The sequence below is a fragment of the Bufo gargarizans genome, chromosome 6, assembly GCF_014858855.1.
Source record: "Bufo gargarizans isolate SCDJY-AF-19 chromosome 6, ASM1485885v1, whole genome shotgun sequence".
In the NCBI taxonomy this organism is placed as follows: Eukaryota; Metazoa; Chordata; class Amphibia; order Anura; family Bufonidae; genus Bufo; species Bufo gargarizans.
Window position 1 is genome coordinate 14,921,625 of NC_058085.1, and position 14,432 is coordinate 14,936,056.

The window sequence follows — 14,432 nt, forward strand, 5'->3', positions numbered from 1 at the left end:
GATTAGAGCCAGGTCCTCCCCAGCAGCTGATAACAGTGCCTGGGCTATGTGCACTTCTCCCTGTCCCTGCGCTTGGCAGACGCTCCCTCACTCAGCAGAGCTGGAGATGCAGAGTGGAAGCAGTGCAGAGAGATCTGCCGTCTGCTCAGTGTATAAATGAAAGCAACATGTGGTAAGAGGACCCCTTTGTGCTGCAGGAGATTAACCCTTTAGGGGCAGGGCTCTGGTTACTGACACTTTTGGGGGGCTATTGTTACTGGCTAGTGAGGGCAGGCGGGATTAGCCTCAGGGTGAGGGCAGTGGCGGCCATCTTAACTGAACAGTGAAAATGCAGTTTTTGCAGATTGGTTGCTAAGGGCTGAATCTTATTAAATATGGGGTAAGTCAGTCTAATAGTAACTGATCCTGGAATATCATGTTATTAGTAACTACATATATGAAAATTGAAATTAGGGTCTAAGTGTGACAGTTATCCTTTAATAATAGTCCTCATAAGCAACAGGTTAAATATTGACTTCTGAGCCAGGAACTAACATTCTTGGTGGTCTTGGAGTTAAAGGGGTTCTCCAGGCTTTATATATTGATTACCTATATTCAGGATAGGTCATCCAAATGAGATGGGCGGGGTCAGACTCCTGACACTCCCGTAGATCAGCTGTTTGAGGAGGCCTCAGTGCTCCCGTTGAGTGCCATGGCCTCTTTACATTTGATAGTGGCTGTGCTTAGTATTGCAGCTCAGCCCCATTTACTTAAATGAGACTGTGCTGCACTTAGGCCCTGTGAACACGCCTAAGCACTCACGGAGCGCCGCAACCTCTTTGTACAGGTGCTGAAAGTCGGATCCCCACCGATATCATATTAATGACCTGTGCTGAGGATAGTTCATCAATATAATCATTCAATAAGCACAAAGGATGACACTCACCGGAATGGTCAAATTCTATGCTTTATTCCTCATCCAAAGCAGGTGTCAAAAAGGGTACAGGACACCACACAAGCGCGGAAACGGCCTCTGAGAAAACGTATCTACGCGAAACGGCCGTCGCCGCGCTTGCGTCCTGTACCTTTTCTGCCGCCTGCTTTGGATGAGGAATAAAGTTAAGAATTTAACCATTCCAGTGAGTGCCATGCTTTGTGCTTATTGAATGATTATATCTGGACTGTTTGGGATACCGCAACGCCATGGTTTTTAGGCAGCCCCATACCTACGGCATATTACTCCAAATCCACAGACATATACGATTCCGATGCATAGCAGTGCCATCCATGATCACTCCACATGCAATGAATAGTTCATCAATATATAAAGTCTGGAGAACCCCTTTTGTAAGCAGTATTCCTGTTGGTCCAAAAATATCAGTGGTAACACTATGCCTGATGGTCTAGAGCAGGGAAGCTCAACCTGCGGCCCCACAGCTGTTGCAAAACTACAACTCTCAGCATGCCCAGACAGCCTACAGCAGGTCATTATGGGAGTTGTAGTTTTACAACAGCCGGAGGGTCACAGGTTGAGCATCCCTGATCTAGTGGATTAATAATTATTACCTTCTATTATCACTGATGTAGTCTTTGCCTGATATACTAGATCCCCAGACTTCCACACTTCCCACCTCACTGAATGTTGTGCTGGAATATGAAGCTACTAATTAGAAGCACCAAGCAGAACAATACCTCGGCACAGAACATGAACTAACCTATAGTACAGGGAAGCTGCTGTGAAACTACAACTCCCAGCATGCAAACATGCTTGGCTGTTCTTGCAACTCCCACAGGAGTGAAAGGAGGATTCTGGGAGTTGTAGTTTCAGAGTGCCTGGAGAGCCGAAGATTGCGGATCCCTGCTCTAGTGTGATCACTGTCAGAATAATCCTCTCGAGTTTCTCCGCAGTAAGCCCTGGTTTAGTTTTCCGCCAGGTTACCAATGTTTCCTTGTGTCTGTATGATTCCAATCTACCCTATGAAGTAGTGTCCAAAACAGAACGCCCTGCCAGGTGGTATCTCCACTAGGTACAGTTAGTGTGTCACGTTCCTTGGCCACATGGCCTACTTGCACCTCAGTCCCATTCCACTGAATGGGCCTGGGCTGTAATACCAAGTACAGCCACTACACAATGTACAGCGCTGTGCTGGATAAGTTGTGAGGCAGCCACTGCAGCCTCTTCAAACAGCTGATCAGTGGGGGTGCTGGCTGTCAGACCCCCAGCAATCAGATATCGATGACCTATCCTGAGCATAGACCATCAGTATTGAACACTCGAGAAGCCCCTTATATTTATGACAGGAAAGTAACACGACACAAAAGTTACAAAGAAAAATATTTCATTTGGAGAGTTCTTAGATGAGAAAAGTACAGGCAGTATGGTACAAAAGATTTGACTGAACACGGGTATTTTGCTGGAGTACGGTTCCCACCGCTTCACATCAATAAATACAAAGACTCCAGTTCAACAATATCGGTTGCAACTTGTTTATTTTGTTCAGTGCAGGTTGCTGCGACAGGGTAACGTTTCGGAGACTACGCGCCTTCATCGGACTAATGCCACTGTTAGAGAAAACCACGAGGAGGGAGGCGCAGTAGGGAAGATGACATGCGGATATACCACTGGAGAATAGGAGCGCCATAGCCGCATGTCATTTTCCCTACTGCGCCTCCCTCCTCGTGGTTTTCTCTAACAGTGGCATTAGTCCGATGAAGGCGCGTAGTCTCCGAAACGTTACCCTGCCGCAGCAACCTGCACTGAACAAAATAAACAAGTTGCAACCGATATTGTTGAACTGGAGTCTTTGTATTTATTGATATAAGTTCTTCACTAAATATTATATCACAGAGGACACAAGAAGCTCGTAGAAGAAGGTCATCATCTCCTTTTCAATAATCCACTTGGCCTAGGGAAAAAAAAATGGCAAATTGACTCATGAGCTAAGGAGACAGTATGATCAAAGGGATGTATTGCTCTTTTTAGTATAGTGGCATAAAGAAAGCAGACAGGAGTAGTGCTCCCAGCCTTTTTCTGGTTGGTGTGCAATACTCAACCACAATACTCAATCAGTCTCTATTGTACACTAAAAGTGTATATACGCAAGTATACCAGCTGATCGCACATTTTTTATGTAAATGGTAACAATATATTGATAGCAAAACTCCAACTGAGAGGTATACGGAACGCCAGTTTTTAATAGACATGCCCCAATGATTTTGCACATAGTTAGGCTACTTTCACACTGGCGTTTTGTCTTTCCGTTTGTAAGATCCGTTCAGGGATCTCACAAGCGGTCCAAAACGGATCAGTTTTGCCCTAATGCATTCTGAATGGAAAAGGATCCGCTCAGAATGCCTCAGTTTGCCTCCGTTCCGTCTCCATTCTGCTCTGGAGGCAGACACCAAAACGCTGCTTGCAGCGTCATGGTGTCCGTCTGACAAAACGGAGCCAAACGGATCCGTCCTGACACACAATGTAAGTAAATGGGGACGGATTAGTTTTCTATGACACAATCTGGCACAACAGAAAACGGATCCGTCCTCCATTGACTTTCAATAGTGTTCAAGAAGGATCATTCTTGGCTATGTTACAGATAATACAAACGGATCCATTCTGAACAGATGCAGACGGTTGTATTATCTGAACGATCCATCTGTGCAGATACATGACGGATCCGCCCCAAACGCGAGTGTGAAAGTAGCCTTATTTGTAACTAGAGTTGTCACAATACCGACATTTTGATTTAGTTTCAATACCAAGAAAAAGTATTGCGATACTCGATCCCACGACAAAAAAAAAATGATCACAAAAAATTCCCACACATGAACCTCATATTGCCGCCTCAATACAATTTCAGCAATATCAAACCTGCATAGTTTTTATTTTGTTTTATTACTTTAAAAAAAAAAATCTACATTTTCTTTGCATGGCCATTTTCTGACAGCCCAAACTATATCTATCTATATATATATATATATATATATCTATATATATATATATATATTTTCAGTCTACAGAGCTGTAAGAGGGTTTGTGCTTTTATGGGAAAAACTGTCGTTTTTATGGGTACCATTTCTGGGGTCCATACAACTTTTTGATCACTGTTATTCAATTTTTTTTAGGGGGTACAAGGTGACAAAAAAAAAGTCAAATTGCTTCTAGTTTTTATGGTTTTTCCCGTTATGGAGTTCACCACACAGGAATATTTTTTCAATATTTTAATAGTTCAAACATGGCAATACCGGATATGTCTATTTTTTTATATATAATATTGGGAAAGAGGGGAGATTAAAACTTTTAATATTTGTGTTCAGTTTTTTTTACTTAATAACTTTGTCAACTTAGGGGGATACAGCTGTGCCTCGTGTACAGCTTAGCAGGGAGGTTACCAAGACAGCCCTGGGAAGCTTCTGCAGGCCCAGGCTGTCATGGTAAACGATTGGAGCTCCGCAATTTCACTGCCGGAGCTCCGATTAGAAGGTGGAGGGAGCCATCTCTCTCTGCCTGACCTTACAGATGTTGCAACTTCTGTTGAAGATGCCATCTGTGGGGTTAATCGACTGGTTTCAGCGTGATCGCTGTTCCTAGTCATTGCAGCCCGGGTGCCTGCTGTATAATACAGCTTAAAGCACATAAAATTTTCCAAGATGCTGATAACTTAAAGGACTTTTGATGATGTCATCACCATGTGACCAGTAACACATGGCGATGACATCAAAGGTCCTTTAACTTATCAGGATCCAGCACCACAGGGCTATTATCCCCTCTCCCTCACACTCCCCCATCAGGCCACACTTACATCATTGGTGGCAGTGGCCAGCCGTGTCGCAGTGAGGAGCAAGGGACACTCTCCCTCCTGCTATACTGTGCGGTGGCCTATTAGAGCATGGTGTGCCCTGCGCTTTGTGTATGCCATGTTTTCTGATAGGGACTGATACTATGTAAAAGAAAGCTCCAGCTCACCTGTACCTTTTTAGTACCAGACATGCACGGTTGTAGTCCGATTCTTGACCCTTTGAAAACCTCAAAGTAAAAACCAGCACTGTTCTTAAAAGTTGTGACGATCCTTTATTCTTGAGAACAGCAAGCACATAGAAATAATCACTGCATCCCGACTGTAAACGCGTTTCAGACAAACTACATGTGCTTAATCATTACCATGCATTTAAAGTCGGGGGTGCCGTGATTTGTATGTGCTTGCTGTACTCAAGAATAAAGGATCGTCACAACTTTTAAGAAAGGTGCTGGTTTTTACTTTAGGGGCTGATATTAAGCTGCACAATAGTGCAGCTTAGTATCGAAAAATGCCAATCCAGGTATTGTATCGAACTGGGTAACAAAGTACGGAAAAACAAGATTTTTGTATAACTTACCAGTAAAATCTCTTTCTCGCTCTTTCCTTGGGGGACACAGAAGACCTTGGGTATAGCTCATCTCCATAGGAGGCGTGACACTAAGTGAAAACTGTTAAGCCCCTCCTCCACAGCTATACCCTCAGCCTGGAAAGAGAGACTGCCAGTTGCGTGTCCAAGCAGTGAGAAAAGGCAAAGTCCAACAAGGAACCAACAAGCCAACTACCCAACGGGTAACAAAAACTCGGAAAACGCACAGAGAAAAAACAATTAATGGGTGGGTGCTGTGTCCCCCAAGGAAAGAGCGAGAAAGAGATTTTACTGGTAAGTTATACAAAAATCTTGTTTTCTCGCCCAGTTTCCTTGGGGGACACAGAAGACCTTGGGACGTTCAAAAGCAGTCCAAAAGGGGGAGGGACCACAGCACCAAGGTGAAGCACCCGAAAGGCATCAATGAACCGCCGCCTGTAAACCCAGGCGGGGTAAGGCAGCATCTGCCAAAGTCAGAGTATGCACCCTGTAGAACTCAGTAAGGCGTGCAAGGCAGACCTGTGGCCGCCGTGCCCAAATGCACGGCCGAAGCCCAATGCCTCCGGCCCAGGAGGCACCGACCGCTCTGGTGAAAGGAACGGTGACACCAAGACAGAATCCTGCCCTAGGTGCGATAACCTCAGCAATAGCCAATCTGATCAAGCGGAGGAAAACCACCCTGGAGTCTGTCAACCCTATGCACAGACCTCCTGGAACCCCAAGAGGCCGAACGACTGCAAGAGTCGGAGATCTCCAAGTAAAAAACGGCCAGGCCCAAACAACGTCCAAATAGGTGAGGTGTTGAAGCGAAAGGCAACACCACCTTCAGAAGGAAGGAAGGAAGGAAGAAACGAGATGCAGAACAGCCCTGTCCTGGAAAAGACAGAAAGCTCGTAACAAAAAAAGGGGGCCATGCCGGCACCCGTCAGAGACACGACTGATACGGAACACAACCGTACAGGACAGAAGGATAGAGAGAACTCCTGTAACGGCTCCAAGGGCAAGATCGGAGCGCCGAGAGCTCAGGATATAGTCCCCAGGGCGGTACCGAAGGACAGTACAGAGGAACCAAAGAGCCACTCCGAGGAAGAAGGTCTTGGCAGGCCCAGAGGGCCGGGAACGCTGGAAGAGAAAGAACAGCGCCGACACTTGACACCTCAACTAAAAGACAGAACCATGGGGAAAGAACTTCAGAGTGGGGAATGCACAGCTTCCCACAGAACCCCAGACAAAAAACCCTAAGTCTTACGACAGATCCTGGACGAGACACAGCCAGGAGTGGACAGCAGTGAACCCGCTGGAGTCGCCTGGCAAGCAGGCGAAAACCCAATGAGAACAGGCGCAGACCAGTAACACGGGCAGAAGGGTCGACAAAACTAGCCCCGTCGGCCCTCGAACAACGTTGACCCGCATCCACCCGAATGGGGGAGCAGAAGGACAGATGGAAAGAACCCAAAGGATCCGCCAGATGCCAGGAGAAGGCAGGCTAAAGTCCATGCTGATGTAACCACGTTGTACAGCCCCTGTGTGGGATCAAAGGACAATCTGAACCGAAAAGGTAGTCCCCCCAAGTTATCGAGAAGGTAAGTCTACATCAGGACCATCGTCTTAGAACGGGCCACGCAATCTGCACCCAGCGGGAGGACAGAACGCGGTAGACTCGGTAAACAAGCACACAGCTAATACAGCCAGCGTGAACAAGGGAGACAGTACGAGGCCAAAAGGAACACCGGAACCATCCACAGGAACAACCATGCTCACCCCAGAGGGGAGGACAGTGAAAACACAGCCTCCGAAGTCTGGCGGGAAGCCACATCGGAGTGATCTGTATAGAGCGGGAGCCAAACAAAGCCGGCGAAAAGAGGCAGTCGAGACAGAGGCCGACATAACACCCTCCAACCGAAAGGAGGAGGAGTGGGCAACAGGGAAGCCATAGGACAGCTCAAAGGCAGAACCCGCTACACTGTGAGACGCCCGGTCCACCGCCTCGCAGAAGGCGAATACCTCGAAGAACCCAAGGCGGAGGTCCTCCGGACCTGGGTAATCCAGCACCCAAGAGAAGTTGGGTGACCGTCCCGAGAAGAGCAGCCCGAACCCGGTAGCAGATCAGACAGAAGCGTAGAGGCGCCAAGAGGAAGGACTCATACCACACTGCATCCGAAGAGGAGGAAATTGCGGCAGGCAAGGGAACCGCAGTCCTGCCAGCGCCAATGACGAATTCGAGAGGCGCCTCAGACAACAGCACTCTCGACCATGTGACCACTTGCGCAGGGAAGCAATGCTGCAGAAGGACGCAAAAGGCATGCATCTAGGACCCACGAACACTCCCTGGAATGAAAGGCCAACTAAATGAATGAGCACCACCCAGCTCGGTGCAGCAGAGAGAAATAGAGCCTGTCCGGTCAGGAGGACAGAATGAACTCCCTAGGGACGAGTGCAAGGCTGGCGGCAAGCATCGTCTCCCAAGAAACAAAGGTATGCCGCAGGAAGCAGGTGAGGCATACGAACGAGCAGCCCCGCAAGCAGCGAGAAGGCCAACCCACCTAGAAAAAAAGGGGGGCTCGTCCCAGAGCGCCACAGCATGTACGGAATCGCAAAGTGCAACCTGAAAGGGAGTTATGCACAAAACCAGTATAGCATGCGATGGAACGCAATCAGTCCACCCCGAAAGGGGGGAAATTGTACCTGGCCAACTGCAGTTGGCAAGAGTGCAAAGACCCGTCCCAAAAGGGAGTGATGCCTAAGGCCGAACCTACTTCAGAGAAGCAGGACATACCCTATAAACCAGCAGGAACGCAGGAGGTCCACCTAGTGAAAGGGGAACATGCACAGGGGCATCCTAGCATTAAAGGAGTGTGCAATAATACACCCAACACTGAACTCAGCGAGAGAGTAACTACTCTGCCAATGAATGGGGACATGTACAAGTCCAGCCCAGCCCAGCCATATAAGGACAGCCGTGAATCCCATGAGCGTGCCAAATTCTGCCCTGAAGTGAGAGGTGGTCACGCACAAGGCCAGCACCGTATCCAATGGAAGTGCAAGCGTTCCACCCATGTTAGAGGGCCATTCTCATGGCCAGCAAAGTATCCGGTGAGAGTGTAGCACACCGCCCAGAAAAAAGGGGGTAAAGCACATGGCCAGCATCTCCTCCAGGGAGAGTGCGAGCACACCGCCATGCATGGGAGTCATACACATGGCCAGCAACGTACTGGCGAGAGACAAACACAGTCACTAAGAACGCGTGCATGTCGCCTGAGGAAGGAAGGCATGCCCCTGGCTGGCAGCGAATCCAGCAAGAGTGCGTACACCGCCTACGGAAGAGGGGTCATGCCTATGGCCGACAGCGGATCCAGCGAGAGAGCAAGCACCCTGCCATGTATGGGGTACATGCACGTGGCCAGCAACGTACCTGCGAGGAAACACCCAAAGACAGAGGGATGTATGTATGCTGCCTGAGGGAAGGAGGCATACCCAAGGCCGGCAGGGAATCCAATGAGAGTGCAGCATACCGCCTAAAAAAAAAAATGGCCGGCAGCGCAACCAGTGAGAGTGCAGCACAATAACATAGTACATAAGTACATCATAGCACATCAGCGAGAGTGCAGCATAATAACATAGTACATAAGTACATCATAGCACATCAGCGAGAGTGCAGCATTCCGCCTATGGAAGGGGGTCGTGCACATAGCCAGTACCGTATCCGGTGAAAGTGCAGTATCCCGCCTAAAAAAGGGGGGCATGCACATGATCGGCAACAGATCCCGTGAGAGTGCTGCGTTCCGCCCAGGAAGGGGGTCACGCACATGGCCGGCAGCGAATCCAGTGAGTGCAGCGTTCCGCCCACGGAAGGGGGTCACGCACATGGCCGGCAGCAAATCCAGAGAGTGCAGCGTTCCGCTTATGGAAGGGGGTCGTGCACAAGGCCAGCACCGTATCCGGTGAAGGTGCAGCATTCCGCCTAAGAAGGGGGTCATGCACATGGCCAGCCAGGGAGAGTGCAGTAGCCCGCCTAGGAGGGGGGGGGGATGCACATGGCAGGCACCATAACTGGAGAGATTATGAATGCTGCCTACAGAGGGCCGAATGCACTTGGCCAGCGCCGTATCCTGGAAGAGGCAAGAAAACCGCCTAAAAGGGGAAATGCCCTAGCAGCGACGCAGGCTGGGAGCGCAACACCATGCCGCCTGTGGAAAGAGGTCATGCAGACATGCAGCATTACTGATGAGGCTGCAGCGTCAAGCGCAGCCCAATAGAAAACATGATCTATTATTTTTATGTTATTTCATTTTTTTTTTTTTTTATTATTATTTAAACTCAGCCTCTGAGGCTAAAGGGGAGCCACCATATAGGGGCCCTGAGAGACAGAGAAAAAAAGGGGGGCCAACTATACAGACCCATTTTTGGGAGCCGGCCTGCACCCAAAGGGTTAACAGGGATCCGGCCTGGAGGGCGGCGTGCGATCCCCTGGGGGCGGAGGAACCTCCAGGCGGGAAAATTCGCGCCTGGAGAAGTTCCCGCCCCCTCCACCAGAGGCCGGAATATTGCGGCCTAGTAGGCCGCGAAGCCGGGGGCTAAATTGCGGCGCCCGGCCCGTCATACCGCCGGGACCTGCGGCAGAACGGCGCTTCAAACCGGCCGCGGGAGCCCACCCCGCGGGCCGGTCGGGATTGCGGCCCAGCAGGCCGAAGCCTGGGACCAAAGTAGCGGAGCCCCGCCGACCGCCACCTGCTGGGGCATAGCCCAATGCCGGCCGCGGGAGCCCACCCCGCCGGCCAGAAGAGACAGGGGCCCGTAATGGCGGTTTGCCGGCGCGGGAGCCCACCCGGCCGGCCGGAAGAGACAGGGACCGGAATGGTGGCTCGCTGGCCGCGGGAGCCCACCCCGCCGGCCGGAAGTAAGGGGGCCTGGAATGGCGGACCGCCGCGGGAGCCGCGGAGCCTAAAACCTTTTGCGGCGCCCGGCCGCACCGGATATATTAGTGCTGACCGGACCGGTGCCCGTGATGGGTCAGGGGCAGCAAGGCGCGGGCCCTCCGGCCCTGAAGCAGTGGCCGGTAAGAGGGAGGGGGACCCTGAGACCGGGTCTGTGAGAGTGGGAAGCCTGCCTAACCCCTACGTCAGGGGCAGCTAGGTGCAGCTCCCCAGGCATTCTTCTTGCAGGAAGAAGGGTGCCAATGTCCTATGGGAGCAGAATGTCGCCCTGTGCAGCCAGGGCCAGCCTAGGGCTAGCAGGGACAAAAGGGTCCAGAGGCCCTGTCAGTATGAGGGTCAGGCACGCAGGAGACCGGGGTGGGGTGAGGGGTGAGGGGGGGGACGTAGGGCTGGAGAAGCCAATCTCTCACCATAGCCGTCTTCACCCTCGGTCCGTTCCAGCAGGGTCGCCCCTTCAGCTACTGGCACCGTAGTGGCAGGACGCTGGAAGAGGGACTTGGCGTGCGGGCGACCCTTGTGCTGGCGGGATGTAGGGGAGCTGGGCTGCCCTGATCCACCTTGCCTTCTGTGGGGGAGGCAGCAGTGCGGATGACCGGCACTGGCGCAGCTCGACCCCGGGAGAAACAGAGAGGTCTAGTGCGTCTCTGTTGTCCCTGATGTTCTGGAACAAAAAGAAAAGAAAAAAGTAAAAATCAAAAATTAAAACAAGGAGAATCAGCCCTGCAGAGCAGGGAGTGTCTTGCCTCCTTGGACACTAAGCAAAAAACTGGCAGTCTCTCTCTCCAGGCTGAGGGTATAGCTGTGGAGGAGGGGCTTAACAGTTTTCACTTAGTGTCACGCCTCCTATGGAGATGAGCTATACCCAAGGTCTTCTGTGTCCCCCAAGGAAACTGGGCGAGAAAAGTATAGAGACTTTGATAACTGATCCAACCCTATTTTTTAACAGGGAGCCTTTCAGTATATCATGCCCCATGGTTGGGCCAGCAAGAAGCTTCTAATAGGCTTGATTCAATGAGAATCATCTGCCTCCACATTGGGATAGCTAAGAGGATAATACAGTGCAGCTTACTTACCATTTATCCGCCTTCATTAGAAATCAGAGTAATGTTTTAACCTAAGAAAAACAATGAGAAGCATCAAAGTTAATATTCCAGGCTCTGCCAATGGTGTATAGCACCCAACATTTCGCGACCCCATTTATGATCCCTTCAGACTACCTACCTGTACAGTAAAGCTTGACCTTTGTTGTTGGCTATTGAAAAGAAGCCGCTATGGGGAGAGAAATCCATTGCTCGGGCTAAGTGAATTGTATTCTTTTTGCTTTGTACCGGGAAGTTTGAAAACACAGTAAATGAAGGAATATGAACCTGCGGAAACAAGGGTAAGATGTTATTTGAAAAATATATACCATATTTCCAAAAAACAAAAACATAAAAGTCAAAAAGAGTCTTCTGGCATTTAAAAGGGACACTGGCCCAATAAGCATATTTAGGTATATATATATCACAGTACAGGTCTTATAAAGTGTATTAAAATCATCTAAGTATCCCCCCTGTCCACCTTATAAATACAGAAAACGGAAGTTTTAAAATCTGCTTGAAGCATCTTCAATCTGCCCAAGGGGCGGCGTTTCATCTCCACTTGCGCCCAGCCAGCCGCCCCCAACTGCCGTTTTGAAGCGCCGCCCAGCTCATCAATATTCACTTCGCTGGGCGGCCACTACTGTCCCCGACGTCACAAGATCCGGCGCATGCCCAATACAATCCTATGGGCATCGGGCTCCGTCTCATTTTCAGCAGATGAGACGGAGGCCGATGCCCATAGGATGGTATTGGGCATGCGCCGGATCTTGTGACGTCGGGGACAGTAGTGGCCGCCCAGCGAAGTGAATATTGATGGGCTGGGCGGCGCTTCAAAACGGCAGTTGGGGGCGGCTGGCTGGGGGTGCAAGTGGAGATGAAACGCCGCCCCTTGGGCAGACGGAAGACGCTTCAAGCAGATTTTAAAACTTCCGTTTTCTGTATTTATAAAGGTGGACAGGGGGGATACTTAGATGATTTTAATACACTTTATAAGACCTGTACTGTCATATATATACCTAAATATGTTTATTGGGCCTGTCAGTGTCCCTTTAAACTGATGGACTATTTTTAGAGTTAATCAATGAGGGTCCCACCCACAAGACCCCCAATGATTTGCAGAACAAAGGAGATACCACAATAAAGCGATGAGACATATGTATGCGCCTGCTTCTGCATCCATATGTAAGATGCTTTGCCTGGATAAAGAATAATGGACGAGCGGCAGCGCCATGACCACTTTCTTCTGCCGACTGGTCAAAGTCCTCCTAAATCTGAACCTAAACTGTTTAAATAAATGTTCTAGTAAAATCATTTATATTAAAAGGGGTTAGGGGAGAATGAAATGACTGTTTTAATGTTTGAAGGGTATGCCTGCATTAGACGATCCCTTTTTGATAGACAGTTCCAGGAAGATATGCTAATGTCTCTCACTGATGGGACCCTCAGTGATCAGCTCTGGCCGGTGTAGGACCATGGCACTAAATGTTCAATATCCTTTTGGGGCTGTGTAATGTGTACATGGGCACTCCACTACGGCTAACAGGTGAGGGTCCTGAATAGGGTCCACCTCTATTAAAGGAGATTTTTGTAAATTTGATATTGATAGCCTACAACACGGGTGTCAAACACAAGGCCCGCTGGCCGAATCCGGCCCGCCAGACCTCGTCATGTGGCCCGCGTAGCCGCCGCCGGCCTTCACCTTTTATTATCACTTCCTGCAGGCGGCCCCTGCAGGAAGTGATAATAAATCGCATAAGGAGCGCTGTGTATTACCGGTACTTACAACTACAAGCGCTCGCCGAGAGGAGGGAGGAGGCAGGCTGGGAGGATAGGCGCTGGCAGTGTGAGTCATACGTCACGCGCCTGCGCCGCCCACTTTATGAATGAAGCAGGCGGCGTGGGCGCATGACGTATGACTCACGCTGCCAGCGCCTGTCCTCCCGGCCTGCCTCCTCTCGGCGAGCGCTTGTAGTTGTAAGTACCGGTAATACACAGCGCTCTAGGGCTGCAGCTAACGATTATTTGAATAATCGATTAGTTGCCGATTAATTTCTTCGATTAATCGATTAATCGGGAAAAACGACAAAATTACAAAACAGAGGTTTATATGATCTTACTTGAAAAATTATGTTCAAAGGCCATATTAAAACAAATTGTGGGCGACACTATTATGGGGGATCTGTGGGCGACACTATTATGGGGGATCTGTGGGCGACACTTATGGGGGATCTGTGGGCGACACTTATGGGGGATCTGTGGGCGACACTTATGGGGGATCTGTGGGCGACACTTATGGGGGATCTGTGGGCGACACTTATGGGGGATCTGTGGGCGACACTTATGGGGGATCTGTGGGCGACACTTATGGGGGATCTGTGGGCGACACTTATGGGGGATCTGTGGGCGACACTTATGGGGGATCTGTGGGCGACACTTATGGGGGATCTGTGGGCGACACTTATGGGGGATCTGTGGGCGACACTTATGGGGGATCTGTGGGCGACACTTATGGGGGATCTGTGGGCGACACTATTATGGGGGATCTGTGGGCGACACTATTATGGGGGATCTGTGGGCGACACTATTATGGGGGATCTGTGGGCGACACTATTATGGGGGATCTGTGGGCGACACTATTATGGGGGATCTGTGGACGGCGTAGTTATGGAGAGGGGGATCTGTGGACGGCGTAGTTATGGAGAGGGGGATCTGTGGACGGCGTAGTTATGGAGAGGGGGATCTGTGCACTGCGCAGTTATGGAGAGGGGGATCTGTGGACGGCGCAGTTATGGAGAGGGGGATCTGTGGGTGGCGCAGTTATGGAGAGGGGGATCTGTGGGTGGCGCAGTTATGGAGAGGGGGATCTGTGGACAGCGCAGTTATGGAGAGGGGGATCTGTGGACGGCGTAGTTATGGAGAGGGGGATATGTGCACTGTTATGCCCATGGGAAGATCCCCCTTCCCATAGCAGTGCCATACACAGACCCCCCCTCCTCCCCATAGCAGTGCTATACACAGACCCCCCTCCCCATAGCAGTGCCATAGACAGATCCTC

General features: G+C 50.2%; 1 protein-coding gene across 1 annotated transcript in view; it reads right to left on the reverse strand.

Annotated features, from left to right (window-relative positions):
• Positions 1-2,749: 2,749 nt before the first annotated feature.
• Positions 2,750-14,432, reverse strand: part of UTP18 (UTP18 small subunit processome component) — a 49,313-nt gene continuing 37,630 nt past the window's right edge. Inside the window, exons 13-15 of the mRNA XM_044297599.1 lie at positions 11,517-11,662; positions 11,369-11,409; positions 2,750-2,885 (exon numbers count right to left, since the gene is read on the reverse strand). Coding sequence (XP_044153534.1) covers positions 11,385-11,409; positions 11,517-11,662 — 171 coding nt within the window. The 3' untranslated portion in view covers positions 2,750-2,885; positions 11,369-11,384. The remainder of the gene's footprint in view (positions 2,886-11,368; positions 11,410-11,516; positions 11,663-14,432) is intronic.